General features: G+C 43.3%; 1 protein-coding gene across 1 annotated transcript in view; it reads left to right on the forward strand.

Annotated features, from left to right (window-relative positions):
* The window catches only part of LOC126335756 (uncharacterized), a 209,595-nt gene that overhangs the window by 88,762 nt on the left and 93,008 nt on the right, over positions 1–27,825 (forward strand). The window contains exon 2 of the mRNA XM_049999214.1: positions 23,462–23,540. Within this exon, the coding sequence (XP_049855171.1) occupies positions 23,462–23,540 (79 nt within the window). The remainder of the gene's footprint in view (positions 1–23,461; positions 23,541–27,825) is intronic.

Below are 27,825 nucleotides of genomic sequence, written 5' to 3' on the forward strand. Positions count from 1 at the left end.
AAGCGCCTAGAACCGCACGGCCACTAGCGGCAGACTTCACCATACAGATAAATCGTTATGCAATTTATTTCGACCTTCTGATGACTTTACGAGGAGATAAACGACACCATAAAAAAACTGCAAACGACGTAAGAAGGCTGCTTAAATTGTCTCCTAAGTCGTTTATGTAGATAAGGAACAGCAAAGAACCTGTAACACTACCCTGAGGAACGTCAGATATCACTTCTGTTTTACTTTATGATTTTCCGTCAGTTTACTACAAAATGTGACCTCTTTGATAGGACAGCACGAATCCAGTCGCATAACTGAGACAATATTCCATAAGGACGCAATTTGAAAGCAATGTGATTACTAGCCGCATGTGAGGTATTGTGTCAGAAGCCTTCTGGAAATCAAGAAATGCGGAATCAATTTGAAAACCCTTGTCAATAGCACTCAGCACTTCGTGTGAGAAAATAGCTAGTTGTTTCACAAGAACGATGCTTTCTAAATCTGTATTGACTGTGTGTCAATAGACCGTTCTCTTAGAGGTAATTCATAATGTTCGAACCCACTATATGTTCCAAAATCATTCTGCATATCGACGATAATGACATGGGCCTGTAATTTAGTGAATTACTGCTATAGTCTTTCTTGAATATTTGGTCCCGACGGAAGTTCGAGCCCTCCCTTGGGCATGGGTGTATGTGTTTGTCTTTAGGATAATTAAGGTTAAGTAATGTGTAAGCTTAGGGACTGATGACCTTAGCAGTCCCATAAGTCCCATAAGATTTAACACACATTTGAACACTTTCTTGAATCTTGGTGTGACTTGTGCAACTTTACAGTCTTTGGGTACGTATATTTCGTCAAGCGAGTCGTTTATTGTTGTTAAATATCCTGCTGGATGACGCCATCGCCGTCGACGAAGGCATCAGGCATGAAGGGAACCAGGTGGTCTGCAATAGTGTTCAAGTGCCCTCAGCAGGCGTTCTTCATCTGAACGTCGCCTATCCTGCTTTAGGAGCAGGCAAGCTTCCAACATCCACGTTCTACGATGTAGTTTGTAGCCTACTCGTGGTTTCACCATCACTCAACCACTTTCCGTAGATACTCACGATATTGGTACCCGAACAGCCAACCAGGTTCGCCGTTTCCCAGATGGCTCTTCCAGGTGCCGGACCATAACAACCTGCTCTTTGTCAAAGTCATTTTTGTCAGTGAATTTCTACATTTGCTGCTCTTATCGTCGCTGGTATTATTCACCATTCGTCTTTGCTCACCTTGTTGTTGTGGTCTTTAGTCCAGAGACTGGTATGATGCAGCTCTCCATGCCACTCTATTCTGTGCAATCTTCTTCATCTCCCAGTACCTATTGCAGCCTACATCCTTCTGTATCGGTTTAGCGTATTCATCTATTTCTCTCCCTCTACGATATTCACCATGCACGCCGCCCTCCAATACCAAATTGGCGATCCCTTGATGCCTCAGAACATGTCCTACCAACCGATCAAGTTGTGCCACAAATTTCTCTTCTCCCCAATTCTATTCAATACCTCCTCATTAGTTATGTGATCTACCCATCTAATCTTCAGCATTCTACCGTAGCACCACATTTCAAATCTTCTATTCACTTCTTGTATAAAATAATTATCGTTCACGTTTCACTTCCATACATGGCTACACTCCATACACATACTTTCAGAAACGAGTTCCGGACACTTAAATCTGTACTCGATGTTAACAAATTTCTCTTCTTCAGAAACGTTTTTCTTGCCATTCCCAGTCTACATTTTATATCCTCTCTACTTCGACTATCATCAGTTATTTTGCTCTCCAAATAGCAAAACTCCTTTACTACTTTAAGTGTCTCATTTTCTAATCTAATCCCCTCAGCATCACCCAATCTAATTCGACTACAGTCCATTATCCTCGTTTTGCTTTTGTTGATGTTAATCTTATATCCTCCTTTCAAAACACTGTCCATTCCATTCAACTGCTCTTCCAAGTCCTTTGCTGTCTCTGACAGAATTACAATGTCATCGGCGAACCTCAAAAATTTTATTTCTTCTCCATGGATTTTAATTCCTACTCCGAACTTTTCTTTTGTTTCCTTTATTGCTTGCTCAATATACAGATTGAATAACATTGGGTACAGGCTACAACCCTTTCTTACTCCCTAACCACTGCTTCCCTTTCTTGCCCCTCGACTCTAATAACTGCCTTCTGGTTTCTGTACAGATTGTAAATTGCCTTTCGCTCCCTGTATTTTACCCCTGCCACCTTCTGAATTTGAAACCGAGTATTTCAGTCAACATTGTCAAAAGCTTACTTTAAGTCTACAAATGTTAGAAATGTATGTTTGCCTTTCCTTAATCTATTTTCTAAGTTAAGTCGTAGGGTCAGTATTGCCTCGTGTTCGGCTTATGTATTTCATTACCGCGTCACATGGCCACAACGCCACCAGTCGATATTCAGTCTTGCGATGGGCAGGGCTCAAACTTCTAGGGTCATTAATATATACACTGCAAGGTTGCCTCCATTCAGAAAGGAATAGTCCAAGTTTAAGTTTATTGCAGCCGACTATACATGTGAAATGGAAATTTTTTTTACAGTATATGATTTTTGAAATCGAGTTCTTAACTAACCTTCAGTATGACCAGCTACGAATGTTCCAAACATGAGGGTGGAAATTGTACAGAGGATTCCAATCTGATTCTATTCGGACGAAAAACTAATATTCGGAATGAATATTTAAGGATCTACGAGCAATGCGTATGATGCTTGTGTTCGTAAACTGCTTATGTTTCATAACAGAAACAGACCAGTCACACCGGCGTTGATGGAGATGCCTGACTGTCAAAAGTAGAGCGTTTCTCTTTACTGCATGTATGCTATACATTTCATATATGGTGCAGCAGGATTTAGTGACTAGGAAGCCGAACAAATGTACATGGGAAACAACAAATGTACAACAAATGGCATATCACTGGACGAAATTTATCGCTGTGAATAGAAAACTTCTAGAAGCTGGATCGTTACAGATAGCTGGCCATGGTTCCCTGTAGAAAATTCTTCACGCATTAAAATTTGATAAGGTAGTATTGGATAAGGTGAGCAAATATTTACCAATAAGCGCACGCCATTCACCCAAGTGCAGCGCACTTCGAAGGATACGTTGTTCAGAATACTGTTGGAGCAGTTGTCACCCCGCAATCATAATTGACATGATCAAGCATTGGGAGGGGGGGACAAATGATTCTGTTACCAGAATTCATTTCTGCCCTTGTGCAACTTGTAATCTCTGTATTACACTTTGAATAGTTGGTATCGGCTTAATTTGTTGCTACAGGTATAGCTTAGTGATATTCGCCTCCGTAGCTGACTGACCAGCATGGATGAATGCGATCTGGATGACCCGGGTTCAATTCCTGGCATTGCCGGACGTTTTCCCTTGATAGAGGACTGGACCGGATTCATCCAGGCTTGTGATGGTAACTAAAGAGCTATTTGATTGAGGTATAGCAGCTCCGATGTCTGCAGAGCTCGCGGTGACCGGGAGAGCGGTTTGCTGACCATACGTCCCTTCATATGCATCCAAATGAACCCACTGGCAGAGGATGACAGGGCGGTTGGTCGGTCCCGATTAGCCAATTTGAGGCCGGAACGGGGGATCTTAGTTGCAAGCTGTCAATGCAAACAAAAATCTCAATATTCATGACTCAACATTAATTCCTTATGGCAATGTGAATAACTAAGCATCCTCTATCGACTGTGTACTTTCGCTTAAAGGTTTAGGGCACTGTGTGTAATATGTAGTAACGCATCTCAGATAATATAGTGTGTTAGGCGACCACAATATTATTGCACTTGGAAGTAAGGGTGCTTCGCTCGGCTTATAGCGAGTTTTTATCGTGATATTTCACGAGGCCACTATGAAAGATTTGATAGTATAATGACAACTGTCTTGAAATCATAATGTGATGCGTTTTCCTTAGTCACTACAGTTTTTGTTTACTGTAACGTCTCTACTTGTTTCTGCTAATTACCACTCGAGGCCAAATGCAATAATATCTTAGATAGTACATCTGGAGGAATGAGTGTCATGTCACGGTTATTTACACAATTTGCCAAGTCTTCACCAGTGTCACGCCCGACAGTTCTGCTGTAGGTGAAGGAGTGAGTAGAATGAAAACGGACGGCGACGTGCTTCGAGACGCAGTATCGCGGTGCTGAGTTCGTAATTTGCGGAAAGGGTTTGCTTTACGACTGCCGTTAAGCATTTCACAGGCGATAAAACGCCTGCACATAACGTTTTCTTTCTTTTGTGGTTTCGGCGAAATGGGTAATTTACCAGTTTACTATAGGAGCTCTCTTTTTTCTTAGTGTGCTCCGTATCAATCCCCTGCTCAGGAACGGAGTCGTAGCGCTAAAGGTCTGAAGCTGAAGCCGTACTTGCTTAAAAAATATATAACAAATTAGAGAAAAAATACCCACAGCCTAGTGGAAGACATATATTTTAAGAAGCGTGTGTCCACAGATCTTAAATATTTGAAAAAATCATGAATCACCGCCAAGAGCTGCTGAGAAAATATTTATTTATTATACAGCTAGTTTCAGTCCACAGATAATCATCAGCTACAATACAATATTGATGATGATGATGGCGTGTGACGAGGGCCTCCCGTCGGGTACACCGCTCACCTGGTGCAAGTCTTTCGAGTTGACGACACTTCGGCCACTTGCGCGTCGATAGGAGTGAAATGATGATAACTAGGACAACACAACACCAAGTCCCTGAGGGAAGAAAATCTCCGACCCAGCCGGAAATCGAACCCGGGCTCTTAGAATTGACAGTCTGTCGCGCTGACCACTCAGCTACCGGGGGCGGACAATGCAATATTCACAATAGCGTAAAAGGTGATATAAAATCAATGAGGTCAAATAATACAAAATACTTGATTTCTTCCTGTCGCCAAATAGTAATGTAAGTTATATCATAAATAGCAGAACTGTATGTAACCTTCTCGCTGTCGTAAATATTTTATAATATCTGATGATGGTATGTTGACTGAAACTGGTTCTACAATAAAAAATTGTTATCAGCAGGCTTTAGTGGCGAATAATGAGGTTTTTTCAAGAGTAGAAGAAAAGTATTGAGAGAGTAGCCTGTTTTCTCCATAATAGTAAGCTACGTCACAGCTGACATCCAGCACATTCGAGCTTATTGTATTGTAACGTTTATCACCTGAAATTCCGCTGAACAGTGTTTATTTAACATTTATTGTAAAAGTTGCACTTGTTAGTTTCACTTGTTAACGAGTTTCGATCACTTAGTGATCATCTTCAGATGGAGAAGGAAAATAAAATTAAAAAAAAATTAAAATTAAATTTTTTTCAAATTGTAACTGAGGCTATTACAATAACTATTTTAAAGAATTTCATTTTTAAATAATTTCAATCTATACTGTCTACTATTATGTTATTGAGAGAGGGTAGTCAAGGGAAGGCAGGATTCGGTTATGATTGTGGACGGGGTCGTAATCAGTTACTATTGGTTTCTTTTATAGTTACACACATTTATTTTTAAAACAGACTCAACAATAATTTTAAAAATGCCACACGTTATTAATAAAGGAAAAAACAACTGTGCAAATAATAGTTTTTTCAGTGCGTTACAATTTAGCAAAACACCATAAAATACTGACACAGATAATCTTTAAAAAAACAAGCCTCTGTGATCACGGCTGAAGGTTTTACACGCCAGGAACGGCAATTATATAAAAAAATTTAGAAACCTGCTGTAAAACAGCAAATACAAGCAAAGGTTAATTAAAAGAAACTAGCAACTGACCACCAAATGGGTAAAATACGATGCTAGTAGCTTCGTAACACAACCCTTACACAGCTAGATTTATTCCAGAAGGCAACCGGAACTGTTAACTGGACCTTTAATGTAGGCATTTAAGGTAAGGTAATAAATAATAAAACACAAGGACCAGTCACGGACGGTGCTCCAGGAATCGACCTTTGAGAAGGTCCGGCAGCAAACACTTTCGCGAGCGATGAGATAGACAGCCAAGAGTTGCATTCACAAGTTGGTAACTCAGACTAGTGGCAGTCTAACGAATGACTGATGCTAATCTTGGTGAAGTTACCTGACGTTCGATAAACCAAATGCAACGACGGAACAACACGCCAAGGAACCGGCGGTCTGCACAACGTCCAGAATACAGACAGCAGCGGCGATGCGAGAAAATGTACACTGCCGCTACGTGCACTAATCCCCAGGGCAGGTAACTGGGGCGTTATCGGCCACCCGGCAAGAAAAATTAACAAATTGTAACAAGCTGAACGCATTAAATAGTAATAAGAAGTCGAGGAAAGCTAATCAGATCCATTTTCCCCAAGCACTCCACTCGCTGCTCTTCACCTTGGCGACATTACGAGCAGCAACACGAACCCAAGTCATTGGAGAATCGTCAGGTGTCACAGTGGTGGAGGTTTCTCTACTTGAACTGAGATGCACTCATTTTAAAGCCTGCAGGATCTGGGTTACGACGAGGTCGTGGATCCTTGTGACCACAGCCCTTCCATCTGGCAGTCGATGCGTGCCGCCAGCGGTCTCACTGCTGTGGTTGGCAGGAGAGCCAACACCGGGTTACTAGAGGAGGCCGAAAGGCACGCGATTTAGCTCACGCAGGCTGGCGTGAGGTCTGGAACAGGACAAGGAAATTAGAATTTAGAAACACGGACGTAGCTGGTGGAATACTTAACTTTAATCCATTAATGACGAACGTCGGTCTGGACGGTACATGATTCTCAATATCAGTAGTAACTGATAATGGCGCCTTGCCAGGTCGTAGCAAATAACGTAGCTGAAGGCTATGCTAAACTATCTTCTCGGCAATTGAGAACGTAAGTATGCAGTGAACCATCGCTAGCAAAGTCGGCTGTACAACTGAGGCGAGTGCTAGGAAGTCTCTAGACCTGCCGTGTGGCGGCGCTCGGTCTGCAATCACTGATAGTGGCGACACGCTGGTCCCATATATACTACCGGACCCCGGCCGATTTAAAGGCTACCACCTAGCAAGTGTGGTGTCTGGCGGTGACACCACACACACACAATGCGCGGACCTAGCTCCTCCTGAGTCTCCAACCGAACTGCCACACTCACACGACACGGGAAAACAACGACGTCGCCCCAAAGATAGGGCAACAGTTACTACATAACGATAACCGCCGCTGCTGCCACTAGCGGACAGGCAACGCTTGAAAAACGAGTGGCGCCATTCAAGACGAGAAAAATGCAAACAACCCCAACCATGCCAACTAAAGGATATGGTCTCGCCTCCCACAGAAGGCATAAACCTACAAACAGCGCCAACAGGCGCTGCGGCACGGCTCAGTTATTTATTAATGTTTTACTTTATTTCATATTTAGATCAAAGGATCGTCATTAAGTAATCGAAAATAGTTATCAGTATCCGCGACTCTGTAGATCTGGTAACAGCGGAATACGTACAAAATGCCATTAAAGCAAAAAGTCACCTGACGCTTATAATATAAACATGATGAAATATGCATCTGATCCAGTAAAGTACAGACTTTTAAATTTATGAATGTTTGCTGCCTGAACACGCTTGTACCTGACGAATGGAATCAATCTTTGCTATGCCATGTTTAGAAGAAAGACAATAAATCACAATGCGCAAATTACCGAGGAATAAGTGTGCTAAATCCCTGCTACAAACTGTATGCTAAAATTGAAACTAAGATTAGTACCGGTACGGCTACTGCCGATGCAGGTATGTTAGATGTTCAACATGGGTTTAGAGTAAGTATATCATATTCAGGTTATCTTTTCACTTTGGTAACTAAGAAAAGAAGGTAATTTAGATTGCCAACTTACTTTTTTTTTATCGGCTACCAAAAGGCGTCAGACGCACATCTGATTACGACAATTCAGTCACTGTACAATAATAATAAATAATGGATCCGTCTGTGAGGAATGGGACAGAATCTATGGATATTAATCAAGGATTCAGACAAAGATGCCCACTGTCTCCCCCCCTCCCCCCCACTTTTTAATGTGTACATAGACGATATAATTCGTAAATGGTTGATTTTAATAAACAATACAGCAAAAAGTGAATTTTACTTGTATGACGAAGCTGTTTGCTGACTATCAGATTATAATGGGAGCGTCTGAAGAAAAGTTTCAAATTTCTGTACACATATTGAGTCAAATTGCCGCTAACTGCGGAATGAGAACATCAACAGATAAAACAAAAGTGATGGATTTCTAGGACTGGAACTCATAAGACCAAAAATTGTTATTAGTGAACAAATAATCGAACATGCAAGAGTGTTTAAATAAGTTAGGGTGCAATTTGAAATTTGCCAAGTCAGAGCGAGAATTGGCAAGACATTTCTGTGGAACTGTACAACGTACGTTGCAAAATAACGTACGGAAAGAAACATTAATTAAACTCTACAAAGTAATAGCGTACCATTTTGTGCAGTGTGGTAGCGAATGTTGGACCCTAATATAGGTCATTTATGAGATGAAGTTCCTCCGCGTTATAGCGGAATACTCATTGTTGGACCGTAAAAGAAATATTGATATTAGACAAGAACAAAATGTTGAACGTATTACAAATATAACTGAAAAACACTGACTGAACTGGAAAGAATATGTTCAAAGTATGTCTGATGATAGAATAACTAAAGCCGCAATACAATAGAACCGAACAGGCAAGAGGGACGATGGACGTCCCTTACAATTATAATGATGGCGTGATTAGTTCTGAGGGAACCGGTCAAAAGGCCTGATCCTTGAAGAAGACGTTGACGATGAACAAGTAATCAAGTGTGAGTAATTGCAACTGACAGTGTTATTATATGTAACTGATATTAAATATTCACGTATATGACAGGAACGATCATTCGAAACAAAAACGACAAGTAACCTTGTGCTCTAAAACGCATACCTTAAGAGCTATGAGCAATTTTTGATTTCCGATACTGTGAAACAAATCTCTTCTACTGCAAACTCTTTGCTTTCCACATTTTGGGAAGTGGTAGTGTTGCCAGAAACAAGAAAAAATCTCCAGTAAACGTGTGCTCTAAAATGTGTACCTTAAAAGTTATGAGCACCTGCTCTTTAGAATTGTATTTCAAAGTAGCTAAGATCAAGAAGTGCTCATAGCTCTTAAGCTATGCATTTTAGAGGATATGTTTACAGGAAATTTTTTTCTTGTTTTGGTCCATACTACCACTTTCCAACATATGGAAAGCAAAGAGCTTGCAGTAGTAAAGGTTTGTTACACAGCATCGAAGATGAAGAATTACTAACAGTTCTTAAGGTTTGCGTTTTAGAGCTCATCTTTACTTGCTTTTTTTTGTTTCGAATGATCATTCCTGTCATATCCCCGAATATTGACCATCAATTTTGATGGAATACAAAACTGGAGTTATCGTGTAGCGCAATTCAATTCCCAATACCAATAAAGAAATAGTCACTGCAAAATACATTCAGCCCCCTAGCCATTGAATCCTCTGGCTCTGTTCAAAAATGGTAACTTTGGTTCCTGTGCACATAACAAATCAATGACATTTTCTCACTGTCTGACCTCGAAAGCAGCAACGGTGGATCGCGCTATGTTCTGGTCTCTCATGAAGAAGAATGAAATATACTAGCTTCAGGCTGAGTGGTGTGCAGTGCTGGGACCGATGGCCGTTTTAGTCTGGTCCCTTCAACCCCCACCAACCAACCAACCGTCTGCAGTGTTGGTCGTATTACTTTGAAATGTGTATGAAATTCTTTTGACTGATAGATGAAAATACTTAAGAAAAATTCAGGGTCCTTTTGAAAAACATATGATCGGGGCAAGGAGGAGGTATTGATGTGGGCGAATTACGAACACTACCTTTTCAATAGTGAAATTGTGTTCGAAGTTTAACTTTCCAAAAGACCTGAAAATTGAAATAACATTACACAGAAAAATTACATCCTTTTTTAATAATTGAGTCACAAACAATGAGATTTATACAGTAAGTACTATCTAAGCTCACTAAAGCAGCATACAGACAACTCATCAAATTACGGATAGTTGTGTTGCCAAATCTTAAAACCATTACAAAAGATTAATATCTAACTAGGCTCTAGATAAAGTCAGTTAATTTACATTGTAGGGTTACTCAACAATTGCTAATTATTAGCAAACTCATCTACACCAACGCGCTGGCAAAACGAAAGCCATAAATATTTAACACGTTTACCTTGCTAGCGCGAAGACTTCTGCTTCCACATTTATGTTTCCAATAATGCAGGCACTCGTAATTCCTGCATTATAATCTAACACCTGGTGGCTTCACAGAGCAGACCACAAAAACTACCTACTTCATCCTCTTTCGCTCACACACAGCTACCCACTGCTGTGCTCCAAGTGCTATCTTACTTCAACACTACAGTCTCAGACCAGGAGCAGTATCTTTGGCTCTGCGGTCGTGCTTTATAATAGAGCCCATCAGAGATACACATCGTTTGTAACAGGCCTGTAAGAGTTTCATTTAGTTTACAGTAGTATCATTATAATATTCGGGTGCCACATGGAAGTGTACCCTAGTGACTATATATATATAATGTGTGTGTACAAGGCCCCCGGAGTAGACAACATTCCGTTAGAACTACTGACGGCCTTGGGACAACCAGTCCTGACAAAACTCTACCAGCTGGTGAGCAAGATGTATGAGACAGGCGAAATACCCTCAGACTTCAAGAAGAATATAATAATTCCAATCCCAAAGAAAGCAGGTGCTGACAGATGTGAAAATTACCGAACTATCAGTTTAATAAGCCACGGCTGCAAAATACTAACGCGAATTCTTTACAGACGAATGGAAAAACTGGTAGATGCAGACCTCGGGGAGGATCAGTTTGGATTCCGTCGAAATGTTGGAACACGTGAGGCAATACTGACCTTACGACTTATCTTAGAAGAAAGATTAAGAAAAGGCAAACCTACGTTTCTAGCATTTGTAGACTTAGAGAAAGCTTTTGACAATGTTGACTGGAATACTCTTTTTCAAATTCTAAAGGTGGCAGGGGTAAAATACAGGGAGCGAAAGGCTATTTATAATTTGTACAGAAACCAGATGGCAGTCATAAGAGTCGAGGGGCATGAAAGGGAAGCAGTAGTTGGGAAAGGAGTGAGACAGGGTTGTAGCCTCTCCCCGATGTTATTCAATCTGTATATTGAGCAAGCAGTAAAGGAAACAAAAGAAAAATTTGGAGTAGGTATTAAAATTCATGGAGACGAAGTAAAAACTTTGAGGTTCGCCGATGACATTGTAATTCTGTCATAGACGGCAAAGGACTTGGAAGAGCAGTTGAACGGAATGGACAGTGTCTTGAAAGGAGGATATAAGATGAACATTAACAAAAGCAAAACGAGGATAATGGAATGTAGTCAAATTAAATCGGGTGATGCTGAGGGAATTAGATTAGGAAATGAGACACTTAAAGTAGTAAAGGAGTTTTGCTATTTAGGAAGTAAAATAACTGATGATGGTCGAAGTAGAGAGGATATAAAATGTAGACTGGCAATGGCAAGGAAAGCATTTCTGAAGAAGAGAAATTTGTTAACATCGAATATAGATTTATGCATCAGGAAGTCGTTTCTGAAAGTATTTGTTTGGAGTGTAGCCATGTATGGAAGTGAAACATGGACGATAACTAGTTTGGACAAGAAGAGAATAGAAGCTTTCGAAATGTGGTGCTACAGAAGAATACTGAAGATAAGGTGGATAGATCACGTAACTAATGAGGAGGTATTGAATAGGATTGGGGAGAAGAGAAGTTTGTGGCACAACTTGACTAGAAGAAGGGATCGGTTGGTAGGACATGTTTTGAGGCATCAAGGGATCACAAATTTAGCATTGGAGGGCAGCGTGGAGGGTAAAAATCGTAGAGGGAGACCGAGAGATGAGTACACTAAGCAGATTCAGAAGGATGTAGGTTGCAGTAGGTACTGGGAGATGAAGCAGCTTGCACAGGATAGAGTAGCATGGAGAGCTGCATCAAACCAGTCTCAGGACTGAAGACAACAACAACAACATATGTATGTCTGTTGCATGTCTCATGTCATCCATGATTAACAATGGATTGTATCTGTTTCGACTATAGTCATATGCATTGTTCTCCTCCAAGGTCTCTGGAGACGTGCATGTAATAGGATAGCCCTCGTGATCACAAGCGGGGTGAGGGTGAGGTAAATGTGATGAGGCTGGCCCGTGGAGCGCAGAGAGGTGGCTATTTGGGTAGCGGCCGGTGCCGCAGGACCCTTGGGGGTCTCGTGCGGAGGCTATCGATCAGAGCGGTGAGGGCAGTCTGTGGTGGCAGCCCGGTTACGCTGGAATCCTCCAGAAGCCCTCAGTAAGCTCGTGTGATGCGCGCATGCGGCCTAAGCTGCCCTCACACTAGACGTGAACGCCATCTCAGGCATGCTTCGACGGGCTTTCCACTGTGGCTGATGAGCGCTCAAAAATCATCTCGCCAAGTGACCCGTGACCGCTGCGCACTCCACCGATAGTTATCGGCTACACACAGATTTTGTTTCTGAAAAAAGACCTGAAGGAAATACCGGTGTTGACACTTTTAACTATTGCCTAAGATGGCCAAAGATGAGTTACTGCATCTATAACTATGTTCCACAAGCCACGTGACGCTGTGTGGCAGCGGGTGCGTCATCTGCTTCCTGCTTTTGCTGTTCCATTTACGTATGGTGCACAGTAAGGACGACTGGTGGGAAGTCTCCGTGTGAAATCGAATACACTTTTACCTCCACGGTCTTTTCGCAAGATAAAAGCAGGAGGCTGCAATATTTTGGTTGGGTCTTGTAAGGACGTACATTCTCGAAAGGTTAACGGTAAACTATATAGTGACGAACAACACCTCTCTTCTAGCGCTTGCCACCGGAATGGATGCCTTCGAGACATTTTCGCACTTAGTAAACAAACCCGCGGCGAAACGCGACCCTCCTCTTTGGATCTTCGCTACTTCTTTTACCATTCCCATCTGATAAGGGCCACAGAGAGGAGACATACTCAAATATAGGTCGAACTTTCATTCTGTAAGGCAGCTCCTTCCTCTGATTACTGACGATTCTCAATTACTCTCAGTTTAGCATATGACTTTGTTACGATTGCTTTTGTGTCGTCGCTCCACTTCGTCGCTCTGTACTTATGGATATTACTACTTTCCGTGACTGTTCAGTATTAGTGTAATCAGACAGTAACGCACATTTATACGCAACACGTTACATTTGTTTATGATGTGGGTCAATTGCGAATCCTTGGAACATAGCGTCTTTCTACATTTCGCTTTAGTTTTCCAACATAAACAAGAGCGTCATCCGCAAACTACCTCATGAAGCTTCCTACTTTATCCAATAGTCATTTACATATGGATTCACACACGGTTAACATGCTTAATTTTATATCCTCATACAAGAAATATCTTTGACAGCACATCTAAAAAAAATTTCGTTCATTCCTGAAGAGTTAAAATGATACCAACGTCCAGGAAACGAACATTGACTTGTAACTGACGACAGCAGTACTTAGGAATTTGCGATGGCAACCGTCGGCTTTAACCATTTATCTATCTGCAGTGATCGCTCCGCCACGTTTTGAATTGTACTTTTTTACTGTCATATTTGTTGTTATATTTTCTTTGGTTTCTAGAGGTATTACTCTTTTAATATCAGCTGTGCATTTTTAATTCGTACTGCTTGTCGAGGTATCCGCTACGTCTGTAGACCATTTCTTTACGGTACACAATGCGTATTCTTTCCGATAAATAATTGTTATGGTATATAAACGTTTTCGATTTACTTCTAATACATACGTAGTAACCGCGTATCGCATTCTTCACTTGAGCTATATAGCTAATTTTCCATTACTAGCGTCGATTTCTTTGCAATAAATATATTTTTTAGTTCCTGCTGTGCATCATGATCTCCACTAAAGCTGAAAAGCTGTGTTTACGATACTCGATTCGGTTTCTCTCGCACAAACCCTCTCACGAGATACTAGTGAAAAGCCCATAATTCGAAACTGCATATCGCGGATATACAGCTAAAACGTATTTTCCAGTAGTTCAAATGGCTATGAGCACTATGGGACTTAACATCTATGGTCATCAGTCCCCTAGAACGTAGAACGTCTTAAACCTAACTAACCTAAGGACAGCACACAACACCCAGTCATCACGAGGCAGAGAAAATCCCTGACCCCGCCGGGAATCGAACCCGGGAAGCCGGGCGTGGGAAGCGAGAACGCTACCGCACGACCACGAGCTGTGGAATTCCAGTAGTTCACAAGATTTATCTACGGTAAATAATTTCGTATACTGTGTACTGTGACGCCCATTAGCGTTGTAGAACTTGGTTTAAATGTACAAAAATCCATTTCTTACCAAATACATATCTTTCTATTTCTTTCTATCTTTGCATGTGATGTTAACAACTGTAATCCGAACTATTTTTTCCCGTTATTATACATTCCTGTAATCAAAGCTGTCCTTGTTGTTTATGTTTCGCCGGCTGCGGTGGTCTAGCGGTTCTAGGCGCGCCGTCCGGAACCGCGCGACTGCTACGGTCGCAGGTTCGAATCCTGCCTCGGGCATGGATGTGTGTGATGTCCTTAGGTTAGTTAGGTTTAAGTAGTTCTAAGTTCTATGGGACTGATGACCTCAGATGTTAAGTCCCATAGTGCTCAGAGCCATTTGAACCATTTTTTTGTTTATGTTTCAAAATATCGTCAACGATATGCCGTTACAGTCACCATGTTGTTTATCTCCTTTATAGTACGTTCACTACGTCACTGGTCAAAGCCGACTGCGTCTTAGTTTTCTCTTATCCCAGTAACCAAAGCTCCACATTCTGATTATTCGGGACTGATAGACCGGCGTGTCATCTCCAACCGATTCCGTCATTGGATGCTGTGTGTGTGTGGGGGGAGGGGGGGGCGGGGGTGGGGGCGTCGGGACAGCACACCACATTCCCCACCGTTTGTCTTGAGCCTGGGCCGCTACTTCTCACTCAAGTAGCTCTTCAGTTGGCATCAGGATGTTGAGTGCTCTCCATCCCAGCCGTCCCTGCATGGCAGCACCGGGAGTCGAACGGTAGTCGTACCGTAGCATCCAGGCACTGATTTTTGGACAACATGGTTGTGGAGATGAAGCAGAGATTAGTATGATTAATGAATTATTCACAAACAGTCTTCATCGCATTTATTATTATTATACCGCCAACCGGTATCAACCCGACGTAGGGGTCATCTTCTGGGCGTTTACACCAGCAGTCGACCAATGGTGTAATCGCCCAGAAGATGACCCCTACGTCGGGTTGATACCTGTTGGCGGTATAATAATAGTAAATGCGATTAAGACTGTTTGTGAATAATTGCATACGCTAACCACTGACCTACGGAGACGGATCTTTATCCCACCAAATATGCTATTCAAGTGCTAAAATGGGAATGGTGACGGTTGTGTGAGGGGCATATGACGGGCTCGGGGAAGCATACGAAGCAACTGTTTCCCGCATTATCGGATGGTTATCAAGTGCGTTGAAAGGGAGGAAACGAAGGTAACCGTCCCTCAGATTCTGAGTTCATTAGAAAGGACGGCGTTGGGGAAAATTAGCCCTATCCTGTTTGAGGAAGTACTTCGACATTAGCCGTAAACATTAAATGAGGAAGGTGGATCCCCGTTCCTCTCTAACGTTTGTCCCTTGTATTAAGCAGGGCGCCATCCCTTCCCGTTCCGATGTTGAAAATGGGTACAAAGACGTTTTCAGTGCTACGAAGAAATACAGCGGAATGCTAAGTCTCTTCAGTTTAGTTGACCGCCAATACATTCACCACATACTTTGGAGAAGCATGACATATCAGTTCACTTGGCCAGTAATAGATTCACCACATAAAGGGCTGTTGACGGTCATTCGAGCGAGCCGCTCTCCAGTCTGAAAGCGAACTCGTGTCCTCAGATCGATATGCGGAGCCTCAGGTGGGCCGAGGAGAGGCATGCACTAAGCTATCTTGAAACGGCAGGCCGTGAAAGTGAAGGAGACGCTGGATGGTAACGTGAAGAAATGAAACCCCTGCAACGCGTCCGCGGAAGTGATGCGTATTACACAGCTCCGTACCATATTAGAAAGTCGTTTTCTCGCGTTACAATGTGCTGTGTACACCTATGCAAATACTCACGTTTGACAAAATTTTGGATAAGCTGCTGGAAATATTCTTACAGTCGACCAGAATACAGCGAAGTCAGTTAAAGACATTTCGGTGTGACTGAATGCTTTTGGGTGGCCAAGCGAGATGTTCATTTGAACACATCAATCTGTAACCCTTACTTATGCTCTCTATCTGGATTCTACAGTATTTCACCTCTGATGTGTTTGCTGAGATAGAGAAAGGTCTTGATTTATGACAGGGCCTCGCACTGCACTGATTGTCTAGACTATTCAGAGATTTACGGGGCTTCCGCAATTTTTGAAACACTCATCCCATTAATTTGACACTGCATCTCTCCTCTCCTCGCGTGGTGCCATAGTTCTAGATGTTTTGAAGCTAGCGTTCTGTTTAAAGTTGCAGTTTTGCACAAGCCGAAATTCCAGGTGATGATATTCTACATAAGAATTGAAAAACATTTGTTTCCTGCGATGTATGTGCTTGGAGAAAAAGAAGATGACGGGTTGGAAGAAATACTCAACGTGCACATTTTGTAATATATTTTAACCAATCGACCCATTCTTCTCCAACGACCATAGATATTTTAACTGGCCTTTGGGTACACAGCATATGCCAATATCTCATTTGACAGGTGGTGCATCAGTTAATTTAAAAAAAAAAAAAAAGCCGTGTGAGGACATACAGAGAACGTAACAGCTGGTAACAGATCATAGGAAAAGCATCAATGTAAGTCTCAACGTATGTTTTTTCTTTATATTATCAGTATTAATAAATAGCTAAACGAACACTGATTATCCAGTCGCAGTTGTAGGTTGTCTGTCTGACAGTTTCTAAGGATTGGTTGATTGATTTGGGGGAGGGGACCAACAGCGAGGTCGTCAGTCTCATCGGATTAGGGAAGCAAGTTGGCCGTGACGTTTCAAAGAGACCGTTTCGATATTTGCCTGGAGTGATCTAGGGAAATCACAGAAAACATAAACCAGGATGGCCGGACGCGAGTTTGAAGCGTCGTTCTCCGGAATGCGAGCCCAGTGTAATAACCACTGCGCCACCTCGCTCGGTGCTTACAAGTAAGACAGTATTTCATACAATAACTGACCGAATTTAAAAACGTAAAATGCTGTCATCTCTACTTATTAACAAGTTGAATCGTATCTTAATTGATGCAGGAAGTCATGTATTAAAGTTAGAAACTTTGTATATATCTAAAGACAGCACAACTCATGGCGGGCAAATTGTCCAGAATATCTTAATCCAGTGTTTGAGAATGACAACACTTAGCGACTTCGAGGAAACTTAACACATAAGCTTTTAGAAACTCTCGTTAACACCATTACACTACCACCAACCCGCACCGCAAAAAAAAAGAGAAAAAGAAAATGTTTATCGCTTACTACATTTTCACTGTTTTTGCTGTAAAGCTTCCCGTTAGACGTGACATTTTAATTTCACATTTTAATTTTACAGAGTGTTATACACAGAGAGTTATACACTGAATATATCTGAAGCATTTTATCTGTGTAGGACACATATTTCAGGAGATATGACATCATAAACATTAAGATGTGTGAAAAAATAGATTTTCTTAAAACAGGACGCAAATTATCGAGCTGTTTTACACTTGGAAGTTCGGTTCTAGGGGGCGAGAACAGTGCTAGTACAGATTTATTTGTTCTCAGATAAAATGTCTACCTAATGTTTTGGTTATACAAAGATGAAGACTGAAAAAGTCCAGAAATACTGCACTACTGTCCGACGAACAGCCCGTGAGATGTTACTGAAGCTTTGAACGACGCCCAGTTATACAGGGCTTAAAAAAAATCCCTTCACGCCCGTTTAAGACAGATTCCTTACTCGAAAACAGAAAACGTCCAGTAAACTTGGACTCTTAAGAGGATATCTTAAATACACGTACATGGACGACGACATATGGAAGTTTGGCTCTGGCTGTGGTTCGTGCACGGATAGTCCATGCGGTAGGCGACCGACTGGCACAGGTTTGCACTGTCGTCATTCCAATATGCATCCTATGGTGGTTTATATTCGCAACTGCGAATACATTTCCTGCATATCTTAAGAACTATGAACAATCGTTCAATAGAAGAGACATGGATAACAGTAGTGAAGATGAGCAAGTGGTCATAGGTCTTTAAACTATGCACTTTAGAGGCCATGTTTACTCGACGTTTTTTTCTTGTTTTTGTCTGTACTATCTCCTCCAAAAACATGGAAAGCAAAGAGTTTGCAATAGAAGGTATGTGTTTCACAGTATCGAAGATCAATACGTGCTCTTAACTGTTAAGGAACACATTTTAGAACTGACGTTTACTAAACAATTCATCTTGTTTTGGTGTAAGGAAACTGTCCTTTAAGTGTGTAACGGGAATTTAGTTACATCGTGTACTTGTAGGCTACAGTCTCTTATAAGGTCAATAATAATTCTGCGAGTTAACCCTTTCGTGGTTGATGGGTCATATATATGTCCCACTAACTTTGAGCGCCAGTTCGAGCGTCGGGATATATGTTACCCAGCACTGCACGGTGCTGCCATCTAGGGACGACTGTACTGAAACTGAGAAAAAAATTGGGACTGCACTGCAAAGGCAGGAGTGCTAGTTTTGTAAGGTTCGCAGAAGAGCTTCTGTAAAGTTTGTAAGGTAGGAGACGAGATGCTGGCAGAAGTAACGCTGCGGGGATGGGCCGTGAGTCGTGCTTGGGTAGCTCAGTTGGTAGAGCACTTGCCCGCGATAGGCAAAGGTCCCGAGTTCGAGTCTCGGTCCGGCACACAGTTTTAATCTGCTAGGAATTTTCATATCAGCGCACACTCCGCTGCAGATTGAAAATCTCATTCTGAGAACAAAAGTTGTTTGCATTGTTTGCACTTTGTGCCACACCATGTTTTTCCAAGTTTCATGGAATGTGAAGTTTTGTAAGTATTGGTCGTGTATCATGAAAACTGAAATGTAATGAATATTTTAACACTGGCTCTACACAAATAAAAAAGATTATATGCTTGTATAATTTGTAGTTATTTTATTCTCCACAAAATCCAGTTATGGCTAAAAAAATAAAATTACGAAATCAGTCAGTCAGCAGAAAAGGTATCTCGCGTTGGTTCATGGATCATATGTTTCCCACTTCCTGTTGTGAAAAAATGGAGAACTTAAAAAATATTTTGGTGGTGAAAATATAATAATGGGAATGAAAAGAAAACGTTTTCAACATAATATTTTAAAAATCTGTAAAAAATGAGTTTTATCCATGAAAGGGTTAAAATATCTGATACGAGAACAGTGATGCCTCTACTAACAAGCGATGGGGAGCCTTGTGTCAGACAAATAGAGAGAGCAGCGGTAGTACCTGTGCAGCAAACAATTCCGCAAGCGGCGGCCGCGACAGCAGAAGTCGAAGCAAACAATTCACAAGGCGATGGCTGTTGACCCGATACTGGGAACAAATACCGGATCTGGTGGCTGTATCGGCTGATACTGTAAAAACCTCTGATTCTCAAATACAAAATGTCTGACTTTCTCGACTGACACTTTGAAATGGAACTCTATGTGTGCTGTTGTTTGAGAATATTTCGATGCGTGCTTGGTTCTGAAGTGAGCTCATGTTACTTCCAGTCCTGCTCTTCGTCCCTTACCACGTTTTCCGCTAACAGCGTATCGTCGACGCTGGTTTCCGTACGTTACGCCGTTAGTAACAGTGGCCTGACTACTTTGTTTCAAGCGAAAACACCAAAAGGTCCATCTTACTAATCACGATAACGCATGTTGTGAACTCCTTACAAACAAGGATGGTTCAAATGGCTCTGAGCACTATGGGACTCAACTGCTGTGGTCATTAGTCCCCTAGACCTTAGAACTACTTAAACCTAACTAGCCTAAGGACATCACACACATCCATGCCCGAGGCAGGATTCGAACCTGCGAACGTAGCAGTCGCACGGTTCCGGACTGCGCGCGTAGAACCGCGAGACCACCGCGGCCAGCCAAAACAAGGATGAATCTCAAGCGGTTCGTAGAGATACTTCCTTCAGACGTTAGTCACATTCACTTTAAGCTGTCAGTGGCAGCACATTGGACAAAAACTTTGCTACCCGTAGTAGATGGTAGTATGATGTAAGGCCACATGTGACCATGATAATGACCTAAGGTCGGCGTTGAAGGGGTGCATGAGTTTCTTCGGGTATGTCATACTGATCTGAAGTGACTTATCTGTTAGTAGATTCTGTGGAAATACCAAATTCCGTGGATTTTGATTATTGTTTCACTTGATGTTCCAAATAGTCTCAGAAATGGAGAATGGGTCGTTCAGCAAATAAGTCGATATGTGATAAGGTGCCTGAGTGTTCGTCTAAGCAGTAACTCGTTCATATAGCCCTGTAAAGCAAGCATCTCGGAAGTCGGGAGTGACCACAGGAGACTCATGACGAAGATACAGAAGGCAATACTTCCTGAGTGGGAATGCAATTAACATCTTGGTTCATGTCTACCGCAACCTGAATGAATGAGCCCAAATACTGGTAGGGGAAACATCTCCAAAATATCATAGAACCATGGAGTCGGGTTCCTGATCGTGCAGTGGTCATTATAAAAGAAATCTTTAATCATGCAAGATGAGCGAGTGTGTTGTTCGTTCTGTTCTCTCAGTTCTTAATATAGCTGATCGCTGAGTTTGACCACTGTGCATCATGAGAACAAACTTAGGTGTGCAACGGGTTTATTTAATATTGGTGGGTAGCCTAACCACGGGAAAACTGGATGATAAAGTAGAGAACCTTGGAATAGAACTGAAAGATATTTATTTGCTCTAATGACGTACCTTAAATCACAATTAAAATTAAAACTCAAATCAAAGTACAAAATGACGCGTACATTGTGGGGAGGTTGCGAGAAGTGTGCAGTGATCTATGGAGAAAGTGCAACAAGATCTGTTTCTTGGGCATCTTGCAAAATCAAAGTTAACGGTACAAGAAGGTGGATGAAATTATAACCAAACTAAGCACTCAAGTTGCGTGGCAAAGAAGGCAAGTAACTGGCTGCTCCGAATAGTAATCACACTACCGCAGTTGCGACACTGCGTTTCCCCAAAATCAGTGTATGGTGCTTCCATCAGCACCAAATGGCGCCCAGGAGATCTCTCCACAACTCTCAGCTTTCAAACAACACTCTATATGGAGGGGACAAATCACTGCTGTTGCCACTGTGACGGATGGCAATATTGCTTATTCCGTGAATAAACGGGGGAACACTACAGAACCTTAGCACTGGTGGTGTACAAACGCACTTTTACAAATAAGAGGTTGGTACTGAGCCCGAGCAGTGACCCATCGGTCCATCGGTTTCTTCAAAAATGGTTCAAATGGCTCTAAGCATTATGGGACTTAACTTCTGAGGTCATCAGTCCCCTAGACTTATAACTACTTCAATCTAATTAACCTAAGGACATCACACACATCCATGCCCGAGGCAGGATTCGAACCTGCGACCGCAGGAGCCGCGCGGTTTCGGACTGAAGCGCCTAGTACCGCTCGGACGCCTGCCCGGTTGCCGTGCGGTCTAACGCTCCTTCCCGCCCCGGCTCGAATCCTCCCAGCGGTAAACCGGCCAGTCTGTGGATGGTTTATAGGCGGTTTTCCATCTGCCTCGGCGAATGCGGGCTGGTTCCCCTTATTCCGGCTCAATTGCACTATGTCGGCGATTGCTGCGCAAACAAGTTCATCACGTACGCGTACACCACCATTACTCTGCCACGCAAACATAGAGGTTACACTCGTCTTTTGCGAGACGTTGCCTGGGGGGTCCACCGGGGGCCGAACCGCACGATAACCCCGGGTTCGGTGTGGGGCGGGGGAGAGGTGAAGTGGACTGCGGTAGTCGTCGTGGTTTTGTGGACCACTGCAGCTGCAGCGGAGACGGAGCCTCTCCGTCGTTTCCAGGTCTCCGGTTAACATACAATACAATACAATACAATTCAATACCGCTCGGCCACAGCGGCTTCAGTTTCTTCATTCCAAGCACGATGGTGAAGGGACTCAATTCGAAAGGGTACATCAAGTTTTGAAGAGAAAGTGATTGACCTTCCTACAGTGGCCCCGTGCCGTCACGCTGTCTCGTCCTTTGATGTACGAACAAAACAGTCTAAAATATGAGTCTCAATTATTGTTTGGGAATGGCAGTGGCAGGACGGCGCCTTCCGCCCAGGGTTAGGCAAGGTGCTCCTCTGTTGACAAAAACATGAAGCAATCCACAGCCTTACTTCCGTGAAAACTGACCTTCAATCTTCGTAACGACATTTACTGACCGCCTCCTGCCGACAAAGAGAACCGAGAGACCATACTTGAAGGCACCTTCTCAGTGAGTAAGACGCTTAGCTTTTCTTGTAGCAAATGTGGCCAGTATGCTTAAAATAAAATTACCACCAGTGTCGCATAGCGATATATGACAGTGATGTCACCTATGGCCTGAACTACAGACGGCATAGTGTGATTCAGGCGCCCACAGGGCCATCAGTGGTCTAGACGCCTTGGATCATTTGATAAAACGAAAAATCGCGGTAGGCGGTAACACACTGGGTAAGCCTCCAGTCACTTGTGGCCCAGTTTCCATGTTTGTGGCCCGCAAGACGTGCAGCTTTATGTGCCGATGTGAGGCGAGCTTCACCGATGGAATGTGGGACGCGAATCGAATAACTCAGCGATGCTGCAGCCTTCGCCAGGGGGGAGAGTTCCCCCTTTCAGAGTCTCGAGTCGGCTGGGGTCCACAGACAGCTCTTCCGCCTGCCGCACTCTCCGCTACTGGCGACTGTGCGCGAGCAGCGCACCGCCCGCTGCGCCGTTATGTTCCAGCGAAGAAAGGCTCCAGTCAACTGGAAGCACTGGAGGAGCCGATACAGTCAGCTCGCTCACACGACTCGAATTCCATCACTTTGGCCCAGCCGTTCTCTGAATAGCGGAGCAGTTTAATAGATTTTAAAAGCAAGCGCATTTCATTCGTATGCGGCAATATCAGTGCTGGAAGTCTTTCAAATGTAGGGCTCCCTACATATTAAAAGTTCGTTTTAGTACCGTTGTGTAACTTTGCATTTACCACATGTTTCCGCGCCCCAAGGAGATCTGTGTCTGCAGAGTGCTCGGCGGACGCTGCAAAATGACAGTAGCGTTATTTGTTGATGAAATATTGTAAATAACCTGATTCTCATTCTTTTCTTTCAGGATCTGTACGCCACTTGACCTGTACCTCCCCCTTCAGATCGTCTTCCTCTCGGACTCTTTCGCCTTCCAGTTTACATTGGTACGTTGCTTTATAGTAATTTTACACACCCTTAGGATCTAGTTTAACGATAGAAGCACTATAAGCAGCCACAGTATGGTTGAATGTAAAATTTGTTGATGATATTCAATTAGTGTTGCGTCTAACAAGGACAGGGCAGACACCGTGGCACATCGATTTCGACAAGCTTCGACGTACCGGTCGGAAGACACTCTGAAGTTGCTACTGGGAGAGACTTCCATTTTCGAAACAGCTGAGGTCGAAGGTCATTATGCAGAATCTGTCGAACGGCGGTAAACGTTAGAACACTCGAGGATAAGTAACTTTATATCAACCCCAAACAGCTCTGAGAAATCAAAGAATTGATGATGCAGATAACTTACAATTTGTTAAAATATACTTTAGGAGGGAATTCGTTGGTAGATTGGTGGTGGCCGGAATTGATATAGACACTCTACTCGGATCACATTTAACCTTCGAGGCGATGCGTTTGAATCTCATTTCTTGCGTTACTTTTATAAGAGAATGAAAGCTGTCATGAAAGTTGTATATTGTCATTTTAAATAAAATGTTAATATTAATGAGTTTCATATACACTCCTGGAAATTGAAATAAGAACACCGTGAATTCATTGTCCCAGGAAGGGGAAACTTTATTGACACATTCCTGGGGTCAGATACATCACATGATCACACTGACAGAACCACAGGCACATAGACACAGGTAACAGAGCATGCACAATGTCGGCACTAGTACAGTGTATATCCACCTTTCGCAGCAATGCTGGCTGCTATTCTCCCATGGAGACGATCGTAGAGATGCTGGATGTAGTCCTGTGGAACGGCTTGCCATGCCATTTCCACCTGGCGCCTCAGTTGGACCAGCGTTCGTGCTGGACGTGCAGACCGCGTGAGACGACGCTTCATCCAGTCCCAAACATGCTCAATGGGGGACAGATCCGGAGATCTTGCTGGCCAGGATAGTTGACTTACACCTTCTAGAGCACGTTGGATGGCACGGGATACATGCGGTCGTGCATTGTCCTGTTGGAACAGCAAGTTCCCTTGCCGGTCTAGGAATGGTAGAACGATGGGTTCGATGACGGTTTGGATGTACCGTGCACTATTCAGTGTCCCCTCGACGATCACCAGAGGTGTACGGCCAGTGTAGGAGATCGCTCCCCACACCATGATGCCGGGTGTTGGCCCTGTGTGCCTCGGTCGTATGCAGTCCTGATTGTGGCGCTCACCTGCACGGCGCCAAACACGCATACGATCATCATTGGCACCAAGGCAGAAGCGACTCTCATCGCTGAAGACGACACGTCTCCATTCGTCCCTCCATTCACGCCTGTCGCGACGCCACTGGAGGCGGGCTGCACGATGTTGGGGCGTGAGCGGAAGACGGCCTAACGGTGTGTGGGACCGTAGCCCAGCTTCATGGAGACGGTTGCGAATGGTCCTCGCCGATACCCCAGGAGCAACAGTGTCCCTAATTTGCTGGGAAGTGGCGGTGCGGTCCCCTACGGCACTGCGTAGGATCCTACGGTCTTGGCGTGCATCTGTGCGTCGCTGCGGTCCGGTCCCAGGTCGACGGGAACGTGCACCTTCCGCCGACCACTGGCGACAACATCGATGTACTGTGGAGACCTGACGCCCCACGTGTTGAGCAATTCGGCGGTACGTCCACCCGGCCTCCCGCATGCCCACTATACGCCCTCGCTCAAAGTCCGTCAACTGCACATACGGTTCACGTCCGCGCTGTCACGGCATGCTACTAGTGTTAAAGACTGCGATGGAGCTCCGTATGCCACGGCAAACTGGCTGACACTGACGGCGGCGGTGCACAAATGCTGCGCAGCTAGCGCCATTCGACGGCCAACACCGCGGTTCCTGGTGTGTCCGCTGTGCCGTGCGTGTGATCGTTGCTTGTACAGCCCTCTCGTAGTGTCCGGAGCAAGTACGGTGGGTCTGACCCACCGGTGTCAATGTGTTCTTTTTTCCATTCCCAGGAGTGTATAAAACATCTGATCAGTGTTCGCCCCTACGAAGTTGGATGATGTATGCCTTACGCTCAAGGTAGCCCGAATTTTTCCGAAAAGTATATCCCTTCTTACGGTATATGAATATGAAAAAGCGTCTTATAGAGTGTGTTTATACCCCTCGTGTTAATTCTTCACAGCGCGTCAGATGGTATTTATCTTAGAAGCAGAGGAGGCAAATCCTCCGCGCCAAGCACACTATAAGAAAGCCACTTTCCTGCTCGCTTAGTTTACCCAATACGCGATGGAAAGCAAACATGATTTACATTTATGAAGATACTTCTTTTGGCGGTTAGTTTCGACGCGTGTTTGTTTTACTTATTCCTTTTTTTATTTAAACTGATCAGATAAAGGCCCGATCTTACGTCGGATCGGTGTTTTCCACGTACTATGTTTTTTACATCATTATTGTTTAGGAAATGAGAATGAGTGCAGTATGATAATTAGTAATAAAATGGTATTAACAGAAATAAAAAATATTTGAATGTATCTAATGACAGTGTGAATAACAGTACTGACTAAGAAGTAATAACGTTACTACTAGCCCTACTACTACCACTACTATTGATGTTGCTAGTAATAATCATAATAATAATAATAATAATAAGCAGACACAAAAGGTATGTGTAGCTGTACGAAACTGACCTTTCCTGAGATACGGAGTTCTGAAGGAAAGGAATTTAAGTAGGCTTTTATCTGCTGTAAACATCATGGTAGTTAGCAATGGTTTCCCTTCTCAAGTATACGTACATCAGATTGAAATCACTAATTTTTGCATGTCTCGTGTGCATAAATCGAAGTTTTCCTTACTTTCGAGTGTTGTTACGATTTCCTTCAGGTGCGAACTGGATCCTTGATTTTGCGTTGTGCCCTAAACTCTTTCACATAAGTTTCCCCTTCCTAATATACCAAACCTCATCGCAATCGAATCGCAAGCCCTGACTTTCCCTTTCAAGGCCCATTCAGAAAACGGTATATATTTGCCCTGCAATTAACTTAATCCTTAGCATAAATTTCATCGTAAATTTATAATGCATGAAGAAATATAAAAGAGCAGTAAGTGCATGCTGTCGTGCATCATATTCGATTATGAAACACGATAAGGACAAATGCATTTGAACCTCTTCTTTTCCTGCGTTACGCAGAGCGAACTGGCAAGTTTCTTCTTCTTTTCCCTGTCCTACGTATCGTCCCCTGTCAAATGTATTTCCTTCTGGTCCTCTCGAATGCAGTAAGAACACCTCTTTTTAGGACTTCCTGTTTCTGTGAAGCCTTCCACTGCCATATCCATCGCCCTGCTTGCAACGTGGCTTTGGTTTCTTCTCATTATCATATCACTGGGATGGGTCTTCTCTCCTGCACTTCCTTGGGCACTTCAATAACCTTTATGGTTGCTCGGATTTTTTCTCTTTTAATTCGGTCCATCCTGTAGATTCTATGCATCCAGCACAATATCATTTCACCTATAGACAGCCTATTACACTGGTTATAAGTTATTGCCCATATCTCTGCTGCATACAGTAATGCTGACCTTACGACTGCCTTATGTATCTTCCTCTTGATGTGGCATTCATGTTTTTGTCATAGAGGATTCCAGATTTCTTTCCAATTCATTCAGACTGCACTGTGTGATTTATCTCAGTATCTAGGCAGCCATTAGTGCCACAGCTGACCCGAGCTACATGAATCGCTCTACCCTGCCGCGCGGAGTGGCCGCGCGGTTAGAGGCACCATGTCACGGATTGCGCGACCACTCCCGCCGAAGTTTTAAGTCCTCCCTCGGGCAAGTGTGTGTGTGTGTGAGTGTGTGTGTGTGTGTGTGTGTGTGTGTGTGTGTGTGTGTGTGTGTGTGTGTGTGTGTGTGTCCTTAGCTTAAGTTGGTTTAAGCTAGTTTAATTAGTGTTCAAGTCTAGGGACCAATGACCTCAAGCAGTTTGGTCCCTTAGGAGTTCACACACACGCACAATTGCTCAATTACCGCTCTACCCTTTCCTTGGCTCTCCCATTCATTATGACTGCGTCACCTTCCTCGTTTCCACGAATACTCCGTTTCCTTCTGTTGCTTTTAAGACCTCTGTTCCGCATTGCACACCTCCTTTCTTCCAGTTTGCACTCCACACCCAGTCTGCTGGTGCTACACACAATGTCGTCTGGAAAAGACAAGTTCCAAGAGCCTTCATCTTGAATTCCTGTGACAGGATGACCACAAAAAGATTTATGGGCTGATGCAAACTTGTATCCATTCTGCCACGCCTACACTGCCTC

The sequence above is a fragment of the Schistocerca gregaria genome, chromosome 2 (genome assembly GCF_023897955.1).
Source record: "Schistocerca gregaria isolate iqSchGreg1 chromosome 2, iqSchGreg1.2, whole genome shotgun sequence".
Taxonomy (NCBI): Eukaryota; Metazoa; Arthropoda; class Insecta; order Orthoptera; family Acrididae; genus Schistocerca; species Schistocerca gregaria.